This window comes from Hyperolius riggenbachi, chromosome 11, assembly GCF_040937935.1.
Source record: "Hyperolius riggenbachi isolate aHypRig1 chromosome 11, aHypRig1.pri, whole genome shotgun sequence".
NCBI classification, from domain to species: domain Eukaryota; kingdom Metazoa; phylum Chordata; class Amphibia; order Anura; family Hyperoliidae; genus Hyperolius; species Hyperolius riggenbachi.
Genome location: NC_090656.1, coordinates 229756868 through 229778981, shown reverse-complemented (window position 1 = coordinate 229778981; position 22114 = coordinate 229756868). Strand labels below are relative to the sequence as shown.

At 45.3% G+C, this 22114-nt stretch overlaps 1 protein-coding gene across 1 annotated transcript in view; it reads left to right on the top strand.

The window, feature by feature from the left end:
• The window catches only part of ALX4 (ALX homeobox 4), a 125937-nt gene extending 115731 nt beyond the window's left edge, over window positions 1-10206 (top strand). Inside the window, exon 4 of the mRNA XM_068259667.1 lies at window positions 6345-10206. Coding sequence (XP_068115768.1) covers window positions 6345-6668 — 324 coding nt within the window. The 3' untranslated portion in view covers window positions 6669-10206. The remainder of the gene's footprint in view (window positions 1-6344) is intronic.
• The last annotated feature ends 11908 nt before the right edge of the window (window positions 10207-22114 follow it).

The following is a 22114-nucleotide window of genomic DNA, read 5'->3' as shown; positions in this document are numbered from 1 at the left end:
CGGATGAGGCAATGAGCCTCCAATTCTACCTATAGCAAATTATAGTCTTGTCTGATCAGGTGTGTTATGAGAGTACATTCAAGGCTGGGCCGAGGCAGAGGCGAGAGAGGCTCCAGCCTCAGGGTGCAGTGTAGGAGGGGTGCACAACTTGCTCAGCTATCATTACCCAATTGTGTTTGGAGCAGAGAGAAATAAGAAAAGGGGATACATGGCAGTGACTGCAAGCCAGATAACTAGAGATTAAGGTGTTGGGGGCCCTGGGGCGCCTCTTAGTCTAATAGCAATCAGTGTGTGACGGCTGGGGTGGGAGGGAAGCACTTTGGTGTCTCAGCCTTGGGTGTTGGAGGACCTTGTCCCGGCTCTGCATGTGACTAAAGGGGCGGTGTCTCAGAGTGGCTGGGCATGAGCTGGCAGCTGTAGGCTGGTAAAGACAAGAGAAGAATTTCTGCAGCAGGTCTTTTATTATTTTGCATTAGCTGATGTGAAACAAACCACATTCGAGTCAACAAGTTATCAGCCAATTCCTGCAGCACAGACATCCAGAGCACCTTGCTGCGATTTTCTCAGACAACTCTGCAAGTGTGCAGGGCCGGCTGTGGACATTTTACCGCATAAGGTTCACTGTCACCCGACCCACCTCCCCCCCCCCTCCCCTCAAAGCCCTGTCCTGTGCACCACCCGTCCTGTGTTCTCCCTTTGTCCCATGGGGTGAGCATAGGACCAGTGCTCTGCTGCTCACCCCTGTGGAAGCAGGGCAGCTGTGACTGCTGTGGTTTACATGTTTGGCAGTTTAAAGGCCTTAATGTGCCAGCCAGCTGCCCGCCCCTTGCTTCCTGGTGCCCTAGGCCATGGGCCAGGGCATAGACGATCTGACATCACGATTAGGTCGAGACAAACAGCAGCAGCAGTGGGCCAGCCAATCAGAAGCATCCATTCCCCCACAGTCTGCTGTTATCGCTTTAGCTGGGCTCATGGGTCCACATTTTGAGCTGTAGAGTTCTCCTCATAAACAGTTTAGAGGCGTTTGGATTTCCGATTTATGAAGCGATCAGACCGTGTACTCAGTTCTGGGCTGTAATATAACATTTGCAATGCATGACTTCAGCGAGGACGCCGCTAGCGCATTAAGCCTCAGACTCGCCGTCTGTCTGTCCGCGAGGTGCGCTGAGGTCATTCCACATCTCATTATAATACGTCAGATCCAGAAAAACTCAGAATTTCCAGCTACAGTCATTAATGTATTCTACCATCCAGATTAACATGTAAATCACATGTCTGTGAGGCATTTACAGGCAGAAACACATGAGGGTGAAAAACATGAGGGAGAAATACGGGAAGAAAAACACAGGAGAGAAACATGGAGGAGAAACATGAGGGAGAGAAACACAGGAGAGAAACATGGAAGAAAAACATGAGGGAGAGAAACACAGGAGAGAAACATGGAGGAGAAACATGAGGGAGAAATATGGGAAGAGAAACACAGGAGAGAAACATACGGGAAGAAAACCACAGGAGAGAAACATGGAGGAGAAACATGGAGGAGAAACATGAGGGAGAAATACAGGAAGAAAAACACAGGAGAGAAACATGGAGGAGAAACATGAGGGAGAGAAACACAGGAGAGAAACATGGAGGAGAAACATGAGGGAGAAATACGGGAAGAAAAACACAGGAGAGAAACATGGAGGAGAAACATGAGGGAGAGAAACACAGGAGAGAAACATGGAGGAGAAACATGAGGGAGAGAAACACAGGAGAGAAACATGGAGGAGAAACATGAGGGAGAGAAACACAGGAGAGAAACATGGAGGAGAAACATGAGGGAGAGAAACACAGGAGAGAAACATGGAAGAGAAACATGAGGGAGAAATACGGGAAGAGAAACACAGGAGAGAAACATGAGGGAGAAATACGGGAAGAAAAACACAGGAGAGAAACATGGAGGAGAAACATGAGGGAGAGAAACACAGGAGAGAAACATGGAGGAGAAACATGAGGGAGAGAAACACAGGAGAGAAACATGGAAGAGAAACATGAGGGAGAAATACGGGAAGAGAAACACAGGAGAGAAACATACGGGAAGAAAAACACAGGAGAGAAACATGGAGGAGAAACATCGGGGAGAGAAACACGGGAGAGAAACATGGATGAAGAAACACAGAGAAACACAGGAACAGAAATGTGGCAGAAACAAGGGGGAGAAACATGGGAAAGAAACATGGAAAGAGAAACACAGATCAAGAAAAATGGGGGAGAAACATAGGAGAGAAACGCAGGACAGAAACACAGAAGATAACCATGTAGGAGAAACATGAGGGGAGACACAGGAGGAGACTAGGAATAAAAGCACCAACTAAAAAGAAAACTGAACAACACCCAGGAGAATGATATGGAAATCTATTTTTGGTAAAAGTATCAGGAGGAAGTCCACCAGCATCAGGAGGAAGTCTACCTGTATTAGGAGAAAGTCCAGCAGTGTCAGGAGGAAGTCCACCAGAATATCAATCAGGGTGTGGCTTACCTTAAAGCAGAGAGGACATTTTGATTATAAAAATTATTATTATAATAATTCTTATAAAAAATATTTTGGGGCTCTGATACATGTTCCGAATAATTTTTTTGCCACTGTTGAGTTTTCCATTAAACATGAAATAATTACACTAATAATGAAGGTTATGTACCGTATTATTTTACAGACATTTCTCAGAAGGGTTATATTCGCAACTTCCATTTATTGAGGGATTGTTTCTGAATCTCCCTTTGCCCCGAAACACAGATTTTGTAAAAAAAAAAAAAAAAAAAAAGAGGATTTTCAAATCGGACGTATGATCAATGTCTCCTTTGTACCTTGCCGTTATTTATTGCTTTCCAGTGAGCTCTGTTAGTAATAAGTCAGCCTTGGGAGACAGAGTTTCCTGCTATAAACCTTGAGGTGAGTGGATTATCCGTGAGGGGCGGTGCTAAGACAGAGCGCCAAGCCTGCCCCTCCGCTCTCACTGACTGATCGGTCTGACCAATCCGCTGGGAGATCATCCATGCAGAAGCCGTTATTATTTCCACTTACTGCTGTATTCCTCCATCTTTATCATCCGCTATAAAAACAAAAAGATCAGGAACAGTGCAAACGTACACTACACACCAACCACCCATAACATCACAACCAGCTGCCTAGTATTGTGCAGGTCCCCCTTGTGTGATCTGTCCAGGCTTGGGCCCCCAAATACCTCCTGAAGGTGTCCTGTGGCATCTGAGTATATGTATGAGTGTTCTTTCACACTACATGCGATTCCGTTTTTTATGCAATTTTAAAAAGTCTTTCATGCTGCGTTTTTTTCTGTGTTCCTTCTTGTGTTGCATCCGGTGAAATCACGATTTGCAGTGAAAAAGAAGGCTGTCAGCCTATAATATGGAGTAGGTCCCCCTTGTGGTCAGGTCTGGACACCACAAGAACTCTGAGGTGTCCTGTGGTATCTGATAATACATCTAAAATATATAACCAGCCTATAGTACAGTGCAGCTCCCCCTAGTGGTAAGGCCTGGACTCCACAAGACATGTTAGTGGTGTTCCCCAACTCTGTCCTCAAGGCCCACCAACAGTGCATGTTTTGTGGAAATCCACAGAGGTAGTTAATTAGCTCTGCTGAGACACTAATTACTCCACCTGTACATGTTTGTGGTTTTCTGCAAAACATGTACTGTTGGTGGGCCTTGAGGACAGGGTTGGGGAACTCTGTGTTAGGATGTCCTGTGCTATCTGTCTATATAACTTTAATAATATAATACACTATAGGTCTATAGTTCTGCTCCCCCTGGTGGTCAGGCCTGGATTCCACAGGACCTGTGAAGGTGTCCTGTGGTATCTGACTATATATCTATAATACACTATAGGCCTATAATATAGTGCAGCTCACCCTGGTGGTCAGGCATGGATGCCACAGGACCTGTGAAGGTGTCCTGTGGTATCGGACTATATATCTATAATACATATAATACACTATAGGCCTGTAGTGTAGAGCAGCTTCCCTTGGTGGTCAGGCCCGGCAAAACTTTGCAATTCATTTATACAGTGAGGGCCCTTTTCCGCTGTGAAGTGTGATCCCAGTTTCACTCAATCTCCACAGCCGCATTTCTGCTACAATCTTTGTGTAATCCAGTGGGTGTACGATGCGATTGCGGCACATTTGCAGAATTAAAGACAAATGGCTGGGGGGAAAAAAACTGCTGGATTGCAAAAAAAAAAACCAACAAAAAAAAAAAAAAAACACATAGTAACATAATTGCAAGTGCAGGAACTCAAGTGCATGTAAAATGCAGCTGAACTGACATTTGCATTTGGAAAAATTGTGGGATAAACACAACACACAAATGTGAATGCCCCTTCAAGCTTCTGCACCGGGATTGTGTGGGGGAATTGATTGGTAGTGTGATGCAGAGTTTATTTTATCTGGCCAAAGGAACACAGCTGTCTCCCAACATGTAGAAGTTGCATTTGTACGTCTTCATGTTTGTTTCTTACACACTGCCGACTATTGTTGTTTTGAAACAGCAGCTTAACGATCGGTCTGCCAACAATCGGGTAAATAACTTTACCAAACGATCATTAAAGAGAGACTGAAGCGAGAATAAATCTCGCTTCAGACCTCAGAGTTAGCAGGGGCATGTGTGGCCCTGCTAAACCGCCGCTATCCCGCGGCTTAACGGGGGTTCCTGATCCCACAAATCCCCTCCGTAAAGCGGGGGAGCGCTTCCTGGTTGGGGCAGGGCTAACCGCCGCAGCCCTGCCCCATGCGCGTCTGTCAGCGCGTATCTCCGCCTCTCCCCCGCCCCTCTCAGTCTTCCTTCACTGAGAGGAGTGGGGGAGAGGCGGCGATGCGCCGCTGACAGACGCGACTGGAGGCAGGGCTGCAGCCGTTAGCCCTGCCTCCAGGAGCGACCAAATGCACGACCAAGTCGTGCTGGGGTGGGTTTGGGGGTGAAGGGACCCCCTTTGTGCGGCGCAATAGCGTCGGTTTAGCAGGGGCACACGTGCCCCTGCTAACTTTGAGCTCTGAAGCGAGATTTATTCTCGCTTCAGAGTCTCTTTAAGTACAATGACGAACGAACAATATCGTCACGATGAGAAAATCCAACGGGATGGATCATATTGAATGACAATCGTTAAAAAACTATAGTGTGTACAGTTATCTGCCGAGCACGATCGTTACAAGGGCTAGTGCGCCTGCGTTGGATTGTGCCCAGCTTCCGTACTTCCTGTGTAGCACGGCCCGTAAAGATTGTTACATTATAAATTTCAAACAAACTTTGTTTTCAAGTTAACTGACATATATTCTTATCTATTGTAACCCCATGTTTTTTTTATTTTTTATTTTATATAAATATGTACGCAACATTTCCCTCTGATCGTTCTTTTCTGCGAGAACGATCGTTAAAATGTGTATGATAATTGCTGCATCCCAACGTTGCATTCCAGTCGTTCCAATATTGCTCGTCTGGTAACTATCGTTCCTTGTAAAGGATCGTTATCGCAAGTGTGTACAACACTACAGAAGATGATGTCGTATACAACATTTATAATAACAATTTCAATTAATTACAAATGAATTCACAATGATTATCAAATGAAACACAAGTGCGGTGATGTGCACGCATGTCGCATAATCGTATTTTTGCAGCACAATTTGCAATTACGAAGCAAAATCGTAATGCAACATTTCAGAAAAATCATAATTTAGTATGTAAATGTAAGCAGGAACGATCATTTTGCAAATTTGCGTAATTTTTGCATAATGTCGTGATGGGTTTAGTGGTTAATAGCAAAGCCCCCACATGCGCTGTTACCAAAATTGCTACATATGTTAAGGGGAACAGTGGGGACAATGCAAAAACATTTTTCAAGAAGACCTTGTAGTTTTTGAGATAATCAATATTGGAAAAATAATTTTTAAACTGTAATTTTAAAAAGTTTAAAAAATATTTTTCCTCTGTATTTTCAAAATCAATTATCTCAAAAACGACAAGGTCTTTCTTCTTTTTTTTTTTACTTGTTCCCACCCTTCCCCTTAACATGCGTAGCTGCTTTGCTATTAACTGCTAAAGTAGGCACAAAATTATGGAAAGTTTTGCATAATTATGCAAAATTTAGAATGGATTACGTAAAATAAAATGAATGTTCAAATTTTAATTACATATGGCTGTAATTGCAAAAAATTATGCAAAATTTCACGTAATCGTAAATACCAGTTTACGATCATCACTTACAACTGTACATTATACTGACATGACCAAGAAGCAGTTTTGTGAGATTATTTGACACACTTTTCTACCTTTTTTTTGTCTCCCTGCAGATTCAGAACCCATCCTGGATTGGGAATAATGGCGGGGGATCGCCGGTCCCGGCCTGCGTGGTACCATGTGACACCGTCTCCTCCTGCATGTCTCCACACTCTCACCCGCACTCCGCAGGGGGCGTGTCTGAGTTCCTCAGCGTCCCGGGCCCCGGCTCCCACGTGGCTCAGACGCATATGAGTGGCCTGTTTAGCAGCGCCGCCATGGGACCTGGCATTAACGGCTACGACTTGAACACTGAACCCGACCGCAAGAGCTCCAGCATCGCGGCGCTCAGGATGAAGGCCAAGGAACACAGCGCTGCCATGTCGTGGGCCACATGACAATACCGCCCACTGGATGCTGACACTAGACCAGCTTTGTGGTGTGGACTGGCGGAGTATCAGGGGGACGCCCGCTACTTAGTTTCCCGAGGACTAGAAGCTAACCTTGCCACCCCCAAAGCGATGTCCGCTTCTGACAAAAACGTTGGGATTGCTCCAAATATGGGTTTTCACTAAAAGTGTGGTTTAACCACAGCGGAAATCCAGGTATAGCGACTGATAATCAGGAACCTCTCACCACAACAAATCCAAAAACAAATCTAACAATTCCGTTAATGACTTCTTTACAATTGCCCAGTATCGACCCCCCAACATAACCGGCCGGAGAGCTGGGGTGGGCTGAGACCACCTCGCAATTGCCAGGCACCACTGCGGCCTCCAGGCCTGGTTGGCAAGTGCCTTAGGATTTATAGTATTTTCATACAGAACATAAACCCCTGAGCTGGGCAGGAAGCAGTTGCCATGCACTCAACCGATGTGTGTTTTGTTGTTTGTGACATTTGAAGATTGCCATACTGTTTTCTTTGTGTTTGAATTGCTTAGCAGTGGGCGGGGCGTAGAAGGGCGTATGCTGCAGCTGACCTAGTATCTGTTCTGCAATCCCATCAGACACGGCTTGACGGACACCGCAGACCAGAGAGGGCGCCATGTCTTTTGCGTAGCATTTGTTTTGGGGCTCTGCAGATGGCTGGACCTGCAGAACGATATCTCGGGTATTTCTCAGTTCCTAGAAAAACGACAAACGGGGAACTTCAGATAAAATGTAAAAATGAAACTGACGCCATTACTACAGTGCTGCACTGGCCAGACATAATCATATCAAACCTGAAGTATAGAAAGCAATAAAACCAGCCACTGATAAAAAAATGCACTAAACTACCTTAAAAAATGGTTGTAGTTATGGTCATGTAACTTCTTTTTTCTTGGGTAGGTGAAGTCTCCCTCCAGCTCTTGCAGGCTTTCTAGAGATAGTCGGTCAGATGTTAATACTAACTTGTATGCAGATTTAATGCAAAGTATATGCCACATGGATTTAGTCAATAGTCCAAATCAACAGGAAGTTCAGTTTCAGGCTGCATACTATTTTCATTAAATGTGCATGCAAGTCTGTCTGGATCATTAGCATATAATTTACCAACTCTAAAAATACTTAACAAATCAACAGCTAGAATAAAGCGTAGTACAGGAGTCATAGTACCCATCCACCATCATTTAGTGTCAGGCATATGTCTTGATAGGATAATCCTCCATCTTCAGCAATAGACATCAGCTACTTTGGATGTTTCTCCCCAATTGCTACTGTATTCCTCTAATGTTAGAGCTCTCTTGTGGAACCTAAAACAATCAATGCAGTCTCCAGATATTCCACTTTGGGAGAGATTATATGTCGGCATGTGACTGGTTCCGATCAGGTGACCTGTCTGTGATTGGCTGCTCCTCCTCTTATTATCTTGCATTGTTTCTGCTTCCTGTTTCTGAGACACAATTGCGACTGGCTAATTAGAGATTTGCAAATCGATCACCTGACTACAGTAATCACATGGTCACCCAAGAATTTTTCTCAGGGAGAATCTCTGTAGAATAGACTGATTAGTAGTGAGCGTAGGATTCACACAATGAAGCCTTAGGACAGATACCTAGTGAAGTGGAGGTTCCTTTTAAACTATACATCTAAGTAGAAAATGCATCAGTACTACATAAGTCACCTTAATGAACAGCCTGTCTTTAACTCTGGAGTTATTTTAAGGATTAAAGAGTTAACTTAAAGACAGAAGAGTTAACTTTAGGTTTGCCTGAGGTAAAATGTTTCCTGAATACTACATGCCTTATCACCATGGTAACAACTCTAGAAGAGTTATTAAAGACAGGAGATAAGCTTAGTGAATTGAGGCCAATGTAATTTAAAAACAAATGTGCTTGATTTAAAAAGCTGCAATGGCCATCCACACACTCCAACCTGTACGCAAGTCCTGGTATAAATATAATTTTCGGAATCCCGAAAGTATAGACCACACCCTTCTCAAAGTACAATGTGGCCACTGCACTGTGAGTCCTAGAGGCAGAACTCCGCCCCCAGGAGAGGAGGGGGCGGGAAGAAGATACTGAGAGCAGTCTCTTGACTGCTGTCCTATCCACAGCTTAGACAAAGTCTGTTTGATACGTTTTTATTTATTTTTTTTTTCTCTGCGCTAATTACAATAATAATAATACAATAATTATTTATTGGTTTAATGTTTCTAAAACAAATCTTTCCATTATGGAGGGTTGTTGGTTTAATATGACAACTAGTCGTCCCAGGAAAAGGAGGTGACAAACACCAATAAAAATGAATTAGATATTCTGACTCCTCCCCACTGTACAAAACCAGAAAGTTTTATTTGTCGCTGTCCTCGTCACACGTGGAAAGATTTCTCCATTTCCTCTCTGGGCAGGAAATGATAAAAATTCTCACAGATGAAGTCCCAGGATGTCAATAAAAACACAAAACTGATAGCAGCGTCCTTCTAGCCCACCAAATACTAAAAGGATTTTTCTTCCCAGAATTGTGCTTTAAGCATCTCTGCCCCTAGGTGGCGGTACTTGTGATAGGGCTAAAGGCAGTAGACACCTCTCTTAATGCAATCCTGCATGCAGTGTTGCCAACTTAGCGACTTCGTCTCTATATTTAGCAGCTTTTCAAGTCCCTCTAGCGACAATTTTTCTAAAAAGCGACTTAACGACAAATCTGGCTACTTCCTCCCCCGTCCCAAAGCACTCACATATTAGGCCCGCCGCCCGTCCTCTCGCAGGAGTACCCCCCCCCCACCAAGCCGCTGGTAGCCGCCCAGTACGGGGCAACCAATCACCGCACTTCCAGTCAGGGGCTCTTGCTGGTGAGCGAGGCGGTGACATCAGGTGACAGGTCGCTGGATGATGTGTGGGAGGCGGGGTCGGGGGTGGAGCCGTTATGCAAATTACGTGATGACGTCATCCAGCGACTTCTAGGACAGCCAATAGCTACTTTCCTTACTGACGAGTTGGCAACACTGCCTGCATGGAGTAAATGACTTGCTTGACTCTGCTGACTTGGGAGTAGAAGCCAAACTCAGTCAGTGGATACACAGGAATGACACGCCCTCACACCCTTCAGCCTGTGCATGGATTGCAGAAAGGGGTGACTATCACAGTGACTTCTGTGAATAGTTGATGTGCCTTTATCTAGTGACAGGGATATTTTAAGCAGCACGGCTGGTTTAGAAAAGCTAAAAAATAAAATTCAGACAAGTTCTCTATGAGGCTGAATTAAAACCTGAAGCGAAAAAACCTTATGAGATTATGAATTGTATGTGTAGAACGGACAATGAATATAACATTAGTAGCAAAGAAAACAGTCTCATATTTTTATTTTCTGTTATAAAGCTCTCATGGGCATGCCTTTAAACCAGACGACTTCCAACCAAGTCGTGCTATGACCCCCCCTGGAGGAGCCTCTTGCAATGCCCATGCGTGTCACTTCCTCTTCCTGCTTCATTCAGTAATGCACTTCTCTAATAGAAAAGACAGGGGTGACCCGGAAGTTATAATAACATAGCCAAGATGGCAGCAGCAATTAATTGAAATTCAACAAAAACTATTTGGTGTAGAACAGCGATTCAGGCATCAAATGAAAGAGGAGAGCACAAGCCATAGAGAGGTATGCATCTTTTAGTACTTTGCAGTACTAGTCGAAGTCTTAAAGGCATACCCATGAGAGGTGCTCGGAGTTCCTTTTAAATAACATTGCATCACTCTGTTTCAGTTTTAAAACCACGCTCTGTATTTTACACTATAAAACAAAGCAGAAATAACGACCCTTTGATCTTTCCTGCAGTAAAACCTTATCTCAAGCTGTCTCTCACTGTTTCTTGGTCCTTTAAGCACTTCAGAAAACAGCACTGTAGCAGACCAAGCTTGGTTGGAGAGCTCAGGCAAGCTCTTTTGCATAAATAACTGAAGTTTTTTTTAACTCTTCCTGTACTGGAAACAATATCAGGCTTTACTTTGTTACTAATGTTCTATTCCTTAACTGTACTACAAATACAATTCATTATCATAAGTTTATTTTCACTTTAGGTTTGCTTTTAAACCTACAATATTTTGCCTCTGCTCCTCTTAAAGTCACAAGAGAGAGATCTGCACCGATGGCTTCACCTCTGATTCTTATCGCCTGTACAACGTTCATCATGACCTCTGCTGAACTCATATTCTGTTTGCCAAAAGAAAAAAAAAAACAGTGGAAACGGTCCTCAAAAAATGCCTCTATGAATTGTGGGAGCAGCAGTTACCCTGGCTATGGTTAGTGAGATGCTAATAATTCCAAGTTGATGCAAATGATATGCAAATTTCATGCAGTTTGTAAATGGGGCACGGAAGCGACGAGCGCACAAGGTCAGCCTCCCATCAAGGTGTGGGAGCCAGTGAGTGATCTCCTGCAGTGAAATGAATGGCCACACCATCGCCCCTCCCCTTCGTAGCAACAGAACACATCGCTAGGCTGTAGCCTTGCAGTGCATCTGTACAGATTTCAGCCCCAAACTGTTCCCTGAGTGATCCATGCCTGATCCCTGTGGCTGACAGTAGCTAATGCCTATGAAGGAGGTTAAAAGGGTACCGGAGATGAAGCTGGGGTACAAAATCTCATACTTACCTAAGAAGAGACAAGCCTCTGGATCCTAATGAGGCTTTCCTCACTGACCTCCGGTTCCCTGTTGCTGCTCGCGGCTCCATGCTACTGCGCAGAAGAGGAGAGCGGCCCCAATGTGCAGGAGGGTCCCGAAGAACTGAGGAGGACCGGAGGGCAGTGAGCGAAACCTCATTAGGATCCAAAGGCCATTTACAGCCTGTGTTACCTCTTTGCATCTTTCTCTTCTATGAGCGGGTCTAGCTGCCCCCTTAAGCTGCGGCCGCCCAAGGCCCGCGCCTTTGTTGCCTTTCCAGAAATCGGCCCTGCGCACAAGTTTATCTCATGCATGTTGAACTGAGGGCTTCTCCAATTACTTTTTTGATTCTGGACTTCTGACGGATTATGTACTTTTTTGATTCTGGACTACTGACGGATTATGTACAGTATTTATACTGGCTTTTACTTAGAGAATCTGTACTCTAAGATTCTTACAATAAAAAGCATACCATTCTCTTCATTATGTTCTCCTGGGCCCCTCTGTGCTGTTTCTGCCACTCTCTGCGATCCTGGCTTGTAATTGCCAGTTTTAGGCAGTGTTTACAGACAAAAGACATGGCTGCTAACCAGCATGTGATAGGCTGAGAGGAGCTCAGTCTGTGACTCAGAGCCTACAGAGCCTGGAGGGGGCGTGGAGAGGGTGTGTAGAACTTCTACCTATCACAGCAGAGCAGCACATTCCTGCCTGAGCCCGACAAAGCCATCAGAGGAAAGAAGATTCGATTATATAACAGAGATAATACAGCCACTGTGCAACTGGGAAAGGCTGCAGTAAGACAGACCACATTAGAACAGGTATAGGAACTTATAGGATAGGAGAATGACAATTTTGTTACAGAGTCTCTCTAAAACAGAGACTCTCATTGCATAAATTAATTGTGCCAGAGAAATTACATTCTTGTCTGCTTCTAATTTGAATGGCCTTAATATGACAATTCCATAATACAACTTTATAAATTATTGCTGAGGGCCGATGGTTTCAGGGCCGACCTCCTCCCCTCTAAAAGATAAACCAAACCATTCGCCTCCACTCCAGAAGATAATTTACAGCTGAGGGCCAATCGTTTCAGGGCCAACCTCCTCCCCCCTAGAAGATAAACTCACCCATTACCCCCGGCTCTAACATGATCACGCCCATTTCCCTGCTCTCTAGAAGATAAACCCACCCCTTCTCGCCCCCTCTACAAGATAAACCCGCACATTCTCTCTACGCTCTAGAAGGTAAACCTGCCTATTCCCCTCTTCTCTAAGAGATAAACCCACCCATTCCCCTCTGCTCTAGGAGATAAACCCGCCCATTCCCCTCTGCTCTAGGAGATAAACCCGCCCATTCCCCCTCTTCTCTAGGAGATAAACCCGCCCATTCCCTCTCCACTCTAGAAGGTAAACCTGCCTAGTCCCCTCCTCTCTTGGAGATAAACCCGCCCATTCCCTTCTGCTCTAGGAGATAAACCCGCCCATTCCCCTCTGCTCTAGGAGATAAACCCGCCCATTCCCTCTCCTCTAGGAGATAAACCCGCCCATACCCTCTCCGCTCTAGAAGGTAAACCTGCCTAGTCCCCTCCTCTCTAGGAGATAAACCCGCCTATTCCCCCTCCGCTCTAGAAGGTAAACCTGCCTATTCCCCTCTTCTCTAAGAGATAAACCTGCCTATTCCCCTCTTCTCTAAGAGATAAACCTGCCCATTCCCCTCTGCTCTAGGAGATAAACCCGCCCATTCCCCTCTGCTCTAGAAGATAAACCCGTCCATTCCCCCTCTTCTCTATGAGATAAACCCGCCCATTCCCTCTCCACTCTCGAAGGTAAACCTGCCTAGTCCCCTCCTCTCTAGGAGATAAACCCGCCCATCCCCTTCTGCTCTAGGAGATAAACCTGCCCATTCCCCTCTGCTCTAGGAGATAAACCCGCCCATTCCCCCTCTTCTCTAGGAGATAAACCCGCCCATTCCCTTCTGCTCTAGGAGATAAACCCGCCTAGTCCCCTCCTCTCTAGGAGATAAACCCGCCCATTCCCTTCTGCTCTAGGAGATAAACCCGCCCATTCCCTTCTGCTCTAGGAGATAAACCCGCCCATTCCCCTCTCCTCTAGGAGATAAACCCGCCCATTCCCTCTCCGCTCTAGAAGGTAAACCTGCCTATTTTCCTCCTCTTTAGGAGATAAACCCATTAATTCTCCTCACCCACCCTTTAATTATTTCCTATAGGAGGGGAAACCGCTACATAATCCACTCTTCTACACCCAGTAATGTGGGAGGGGTGAGACCACAATGGGGAGATGCAGTGGGTAGCATGGCATTGTAGGTGCATTGTGGAAGGGTTATAGTTGTGGGAGGACCTTCCACCAACATACTCATTGTTGCATGTGGGTGAGGCAAGATCCAAAGAACGGAGGAAGGATTCCAAACTGCCAAAATACAATGGATGGTGCAGGAAGGAGTAGTGAGGGGGGCGTCACGCGACATCTACGGGTGAGGATCAGGTGTTTTAGGGTTGGCGGATCCGTTTTTGTGTCAAGTGTGGGGGAGGGGGGGGGGGGTAGGAGGATATCCTAAGAAAGTAAAATTCCCAGAAACGTCCTTTCACGCGAATAAAGAGTGAAGAAGGAAGAGAGAAGAGATGGTGATGATGCAGTGTTCAACATACAATATGCTGAGGCTGAGAATAGAAAAATAAACAGAGGGAAGAGAGAAAAATCAGTTACTATGTAAACCTCTTACTGAAGCGTTACTAAGGTAACAGAACAGGATGGAGGCTGTATCAGGCAAAGAGGAGAGCGAAACGGATCTGACTAATCCTACCACAATGCAATTTAGCAGACTAGGAGCTCCTTACAAACAAACAAACACAGAACATTTATATCGCGCTTTTCTCCTGGCGGACTCAAAGCGCCAGAGCTGCAGCCACTAGGGCACGCTCTATAGGCAGTTGCAGTGTTAGGGAGACTGGCCCAAGGTCTCCGACTGAATAGGTGGTGGCTTACTGAACAGACAGAGCCGAGATTCGAAACCTGGTCTCCTGTGTCAGAGGCAGAGCCCTTAACCATTACACCATCCAGCCACTCGTTACCGAACAAAAATTTTACAAGAAAATGATACAAGAAGCTAAATGAAGAAAAGAAATATAGAAGAAGATATAGTAAAGAAAACAAATAATACTAATGATTGAGAGGCCGTTTTACGAGCATGTGGATGAAGACTTCTCGTTCTGACTAAAGCCTCTCTTGTGCTATTAAACCCTTTGGAAAACCTCCAGCCAAACCATTTGTACGCTCCGTGATTCAGTGCAGAAAGACAGGCCGGGGCTTGTAAATTTCCGCGCTGTGACAACGCTCGATCCGGGGTCAGCCGAGGATTCCTAACTACGATTTCTCCGTTTTTTTGTGTTCGGGAAACCGTATCGGGGCAAGAGTTAGATGCTAATGCCGCATCTCATCAGCGGTGTCGACAAGGAGGGGGGAAAAAAGAAAGAAGAAAAGACTTCAGCTATTTCCAGCCAAAACCTGGAGATCGGCCCGTCTCGTGTTACATCGGAATAATGCGACGCCGGGCACCGCTGCCGTAAACAGACCTTGACATTTAAAGAGCGTTTCAGAGACTGGAAGGAAAACAAGTACCCAGCGTTGTACACAAGCGTGCGTCGGGCCAGGCCTCTCCAAACAAATGAATTTCTGCCTGAGTGATGGGTGGACCCAGCCATAATCGGGGCCTTGTTCGGTGAGGGCGGCGCCGGCCTGTGGGGCTGGGATCGGTGGCCAAGTTTTTTAGGGGCTGCGTTTTAAGGGCCATTAAAGCTAAAACACAATTTGATCCCCGGCCAAGGTCAATCGCCCTCCTGGTCCCCGCATCCCGCTCTGTCTGCCCGTGAGTAACGACCTTGGCGAGGATGTAGACGGGCGCGCTTGTCACGCTCTACAGGCAGATATTAGGGACAGCAGAGAGAGTAAGTGACAAATATTTTTGAGCTAAAATATGTCATGAAGGAATTTTATTAAAGACAGACTACATGAAAAAAATAAAAGGTATTTGACATTTATATGGTGGGCGGAAAGTCGGCGAAGAAGGTCATTTAGACGACCGGCGTTCAAAGCCGAATCTGGGCGCAGTCATAGCAGTAGTGCTGTGCTGCGGGCCCCACGTAAGACTAATTCGAGGATCCGGCGATTGCTAGACCCCAAATTACATCTCCCTCGAGTTGCTACAACTCGGTGGGGGAATAATATTCAACACCGCAAGGGATTTGAGCGACAGCAGGGAGAGCAGTCATTCGGCCCACCCTGTGCCCAGCTCACCGACGCAAAGTCAGGTCACATGTTGGTTTGCTTACATTTCTGAAGTGAAAGGAGAAAGTTACACCAAAGGTTCGGTTTAACTGATATACAGCCAGTAATGGTGTCAGCCTAACCTGATGGATACCCCCACCAAATTCCCTATCCATGTGCTGTGGTACGCTCCGTGCCCAGCAGCCACATCTCATTGCGTGCGCTGCTCCACAAGCTCAAGTCCTCCCCTATTCAATCTGCAGTCCCCCGTGCACTGGACTAAGGCTTGGTTCACACACAAAAAGGTGTCCAGTCCTGTCAGTTTATGACAGTTGACATCAGTTTAGTATGTTTAGGCTGAGTTCACACATGAAAGGTTTACATTTCTGGCCCGGCCCAGTCCAGTCACTTTTCTGTGGGTGTGTTCACAGGAAAAACTGATAGAAAACTGGTGCAAAAATGTACTGAACAGAAAATGCGCAGATTTATGTGTGAACCACGCCTAACCCAGCAGTGTTCCCAATGGCTACAAACTTACCTACCGCCCCAAATTCTGATGTGATGCCCCCTAAATAAGACCCCGCATCCAAGAGTATGACTTCAGCAGAGTTTAGATAACTTCTGTGTGGGAGTGTACTCTCTCGCTCAAACAATGGATGAATGTATTTTTTGCTGTAAGCTAGATAGATACATCTCCCGCACACATGAAACTCAGAGGTAAAGCCAGCAGTGCATTGTTCGGACTTATGCTACGTACACACATGCGACAACGATCGTTCGTTGAGAACGACGAACGAACTTTTAATTGATGAAAGAACGACCTAAGTAAAGATAGTTTTAAAAGGTGTGTAACGATCTGATCGTTAGAACGAACGTTACATCACATAAAGCAACTATTGCGCCTGCGCATAAAAATGAGAAGTTTCACGGAGAAATGGTGAAATGCGCATGTCAAGCCTTGTACGAACGACTGTTTCCAACGATGTACTACTTTTGCAAACGATCGTCATTGGTTAAAATCCGCCGAGACAGAACTTTCTTTTGTAGCGATTTGGCTCGTTCGTCGTTTGCCTTAATAGTCGGTGGTTCGTTTTTTGGAACGATCGTCGTTGGTAAAGATCGGGGAACGATCGTTACAAACGACTATAGTCGCATGTGTGTACGCACCTCTAGTCTTTATGGAAGGTGCCTAAACAGAAACTAGAATCTGAAACGAAGAGAGGGGACATTTATACAGAAGCCTGAGGAACATTTCAGGATACAGTAAAAAAAAAATAAAAATATTTTAATGTGTATTCGTTGAATTGGTTGTGCCCAACTTGAAGTGAGGCATGGCCTATAACAATAGCTCAGCGTATACATATCCCCCCCCAATAACAGGCAGCTTGTCCCCCCAAAAGCAAGGCCAGGCCGAGGCAGAAGGGAGAGAGGCTCCAGCCTCAGGGCGCAATGTAGGAGGGGTGCACACAGGGCCGGGCAGAGGCGAGAGAGGCTCCAGCTTTAGGGCGCAGTGTAGGAGGGGGCGCACAACTCACTTAGCTTTCATTCCCCTATTGTGTTTGAAGCAAAGAAATAAAAAAAAGGGCATACATAGCAGTGACTGACTGTAAGCCAGATAACTAGAGATTAAGGTGCGTGCATGCGTGTGTGTGTGTCTCTAATAGCAATTAGTGAGTGACAGCTGGGGTGGGTGGGTGGGGTGGAGGGGCGCACTTTGGTGTCTCAGCCTTCGGTGCTAGAGGACCTTGTCCTGGGTCTGCCCAAAAGATTTAACCAGGAAGCAGATAAAAACTAGAATCTGTATAGAGAACAAGGATGGATGCTACAGTGCGGCGCCCAAGGCACATGCCATACCTGAACCCCTGCAGATAAGCCTACAGGCAAGTATAGATAGCTGCAGAGTGAAATAATAATATTGTATTACAATATGACTTGTGTACAAAAAATAACTAAAATAAAAGGCAAACATATTAAGCAAAACCCAAGTTAGGCTTGGGACCCACTAGCAGCCTTTTGTGAACGCTTGTGATTTGAAAAGCTCTTGCTAATGCAATGCTATGGGGGATTAAAAAAACAAAACAAAAAACACATCCCTAAAGTGGGATCACACCCATAGCATTACATTAGCAAGAGCTTTTCACATCACAAGCGCTTAGAAATGGCTTCAGTAACGTACTGCTAGTGGCTCCCAGGCCTAACACTTTAAAGTGATGGATGATCATTGATGAGCTACTGTAAGCAATCAGTGTCTGTGCAATCTGTAGCAAGTCGCAAATCTGAGGTCAGGACCTGGCTGGAGATATTTAAAGGACACCTGAAGTGAGAGGTTTCTGGAGGCTGATGTATTTATTGCCTTTTAAACAATGCAGATTGCCTGGCTGTCCTGCTGATCCTCTGCCTCTAATACCGTGGGCAGAGCATTGGTGTAGCGGTTAGCTCTCTCGCCTTGCAGCACTGGATACCTGGTTCAAATCTCAGCCAGAGCACCATCTGCATGGAGTTTGAATGTTCTCCCTGTGGGTTTCCTCCAGGCTCTCCAGTTTCCTTGCACATCCCCAAACCATACAGGGTTATAGGGCTTCCCTCTAAATTGCCTCTAGACAACGATACATACACAATACATACATAGACTTATGACTATGGTAGGGATTAGATTGTGAGCTCCTCTGAGGGACAGTTAAAGGACAACTGAAGAGAAAGGTATATGGAGGCTGCCATGTTTATTTCCTTTTAAGCAATACCAGTTGCCTGGCAGCCCTGCTGATCCTCTGCCTCTAATACTATTAGCCATAGCCCCAGAACAAGCATGCAGCAGATCAGGTGTTTCAGACTTTAAAGTCAGATCTGACAAGACTAGCTGCATGCTTGTTTCTGGTGTTATTCAGATACTACTGCAGAGAAACAGACCAGCAGGACTAGGAAATAAATATGGCAGCCTCCATATACCTCTTACTTCAGTTCCCCTTTAAGCGACAAGACAATATACTCTGTACAGCGCTGCGGAAGATGTCAGAGCTATATAAATAATAAAATAATACTATTAGCTATATCCCCTGAACAAGCATGCAGATCAGATGTGTGATGGATTAGCTGCATGCTGGTTTCAGGTGTGTGATACAAACAACTGCAGCTAAAGAGATCAGCAGGGCTGCCAGGCAACTGGTATTATTAGCAGGAAATAAATATGGCAGCCTCCATATCACTCTAACTTGTAATGCAATTAAAAAAAATCAAATTTTATATGAGCCTCACAATTTTGAATATCCCAATGACATCATTGTATAGCACTTCCCTAACAGCAGCGCTATTAAAGGACAACTGAAGCGAGATAGATATGGAGGCGGCCATATTTATTTCCCTGCCTGGCAGCCCTGCTGATCCTATGCCTCTTATGCTGGGAATACACCATACAATTTTCTGTTAGATTTTTCTGTTAGATTTTTCTGTTAGATTTTCTGTTAGATTTTTCTGTTAGATTTTTCTGTTAGATTTTTCTGTTAGATTTTTCTGTTAGATTTTCTGTTAGATTTTCTGTTAGATTTTCTGTTAGATTTTTCTGTTAGATTTTTCTGTTTAGATTATTTTCTGTAGAGAATGGTCATCATCTCTGGTGCATTGTCTTCTGGTTATCTCCTGCTGAGTAGAACAATGCCTAATTGCTCGGCCGATAGATGGTTAGATAGATCATTTCCAAAATGTTGGAAATTATCTATCTGGCAGGTAAATCTAATGCTGGGCATACATGGTAAGATAATTCTTATCAATCGAGCCGCTGATGGCTCGAATGATAAGATCCAACCTGTCCGATACCCCACCGGATCGATACTGCACTCGATACCGGCGGGGAGAACAATGGGAGGAAACGAGCGGCTGATTAGCAGCGCCCGCGGGGACGAGCGGGAATCGATCCGCGTGCACACGAGCGGTGACGCGCTGGCTCGATACCGGCACAAAAACTAACCGTGTATGCCCAGCATAACAGAAAATTGTATGGTGTATTCCCAGCATAATACTTTTAGCCATAGACCCTGAACAAGCAGTGGCGTAGCAATAGGGGTTGCAGAGGTTGCGACTGCATCGGGTGCCCTTGGGCCAGAGGGGCCCTCCCTCAAACACAGTATTAGCTCTCTATTGGTCCTGTGCTCATAATAATCACTTCTATAGATGCTTTGAATAGTGGTAATCATTAACAAGCTGTTTCCCATCCCCTTCTTGCACCTCTGACACTGTAGTTGCCATTGGCAGGTTTTGGTGCGCCGTATCAATTGTTATGTAAAGAGTGCTTGCGTGGGCCCAATGTAAAACTTGCACTGGAGCCCACAGCTCCTTAGCTATGCCGCTGTGAACAAGCATGTAGTAGATCAGATGTTTCTGACAAGATTAGCTGCATGCTTGTGTCTGGTGTGATTCAAACACTATTGCAGCCAAATAGATTAGCAGGGTTGCTAAGCAACTGGTATTGTCTAAAAGGAAATCAATATGGCAGCCTGCATATTCTTTCACTTCAGGTGTCCTTTAAGAGAGATTGATGCTGCTTCTTGCCTGCTGGACAAAGAACTAGATTTCCCATAAACCCTAGCGGTGACTGTTCACTCCCAAGTAGCAGCAATGAATCCTCATAAACTAGTGACGCTTAACGTGATGCATAATTTCAGCTTGTATGCAAATTCCATGAATGCCGTTTCAAATCGGACCAATCCAATGACCTTCCCGTCGGTCCATTTCCCAGCTGCTTACAATTTGAATGAAATTTGCATGCAAACCGGAATGAATTGCATCTCATCGACCTTCTCTACACGTGGCTGGTGCAGTTTGTAGATTTGCCGGTGCAGGAAGTGCATCCACACTGATTTCTGGGGCAACTTCTGCAGGAAATGAGCAAAGATGGCTAATGAGCTTACTACACAGGTACTGTTATTGTCTTCATTTTCTCTGGAGTTCCCCTTTAACAAGTACGCATCTCCTTTAATTGACAATCAGTGGGCGTGTCCTGTCCGGCAGAGGTCAGCGGCCCGCAGCTATACGGACGCCCCATGAAATACTACTGATACCATAGAACCGCTTCTCGTTTCAGAGCAGACTCCGCTTTTCAAGGAAGCAGTTACCAGGAGGCGGAGTCAGGGGAGGTTGAGCGGGCGCCGGAGGAGGAGCCATCCTCTGGGGGGCGCTGTTCCTCTTCGCACTGTTTGGCTTGCATAACGATATTTGCTTTTGCTTAACTTGACTGGGTTGAACACATTTTAACATTAACGTATTCATTGAAAAGAAACAAAGAAAAAAAAAAAAAAGAAAAACTTGTACATAGCCATTGTTGCGTCTCTGTATGTATTACGCCAATGAACTAATAAAATTGTGGTTCTTTAAGAAAATAATGTGAATGTTTTCATTTAGAAACAATATATAGATCTACAGCAGCTGACGGCCAGGAGCCCAGGGACCAAACTGAGCAGGACATGCGAAAGGCGCAAACAGTGATGAGACCTCTTTCATACTGGAGGCTAGGGAGGTGAATTCACCGCCCGTCAGTAGCTTCTTTGCAGTTAGTGCACAGTACTAGCAGTGAAGAGGTTCGACCACCCCAACCCTTTCCTCACTCCACTGGCTACCCATAAAATGGTGAAATCCTCTTCAAAATTTACAGCAAATGAAATTAAAACCAACAGCGGCAAGCAGATTCCCCCCGGGAGCTAAATTACATAACTTGAATGCAAATCAATCCCAAGAAAATTACGTACTAACCCTATTCTAAAAAATCTGAATGCAAACTGAAACACATGGATGCATGGTGATTTATTTTGAATAAGTGGTACTTTGTGTCGGTCAGATGACCGAGATAGCAAGAAAAAAAAAAAAAACAGCCCTTAACCTCGAGGACCGCGGTTTAACCCCCCCTGGTAACCAGGCCATTTTTTACAAAATAGGCCACTGCAGCTTTAAGGGCTTGCTGCAGGGCTGTACAACTCAGCACACAAGTGATCCCCCTCCCCCTTTTCTGACCAATAACAGAGCTTTCTGATGGTGGCGAGGATAGCTCCCTGGTTATTTTTTTTATTATGCAAATAGTTGTTAGTTTTATTTTTTATTTTTACAGCCCCCCGTCCCTCCCTCCACCGGCCAGCCAATCAGCGTGTTTGGCTGTCATTAGCCTCAGTCTATGACTTGGGGCCTTGCTTTGTTATTGTTATCTACTCAAAGCCGTGCTCAGACGTGACATGTCGTGAGCTATCTGCCACCGGGTGACACCACTGCGTGTCATGCACTGACGCACGTGGTGTCACGTTACCATTCAGTAGAGATGTTGCGAACCTCTGATTTTTAGTTCGCGAACCTCCGCGAAAGGTTCGGTTCGCGAACCGCAATAGACTTCAATGGGGAGGCGAACTTTGAAAAATGGAAAAAATTCTGACGCCTAGAAAAATGATAGAAAACATGTTTCAAAGGCTCTAATACCTGGAGGCAGACATGATTGAGTGAAATACACATCAAATGT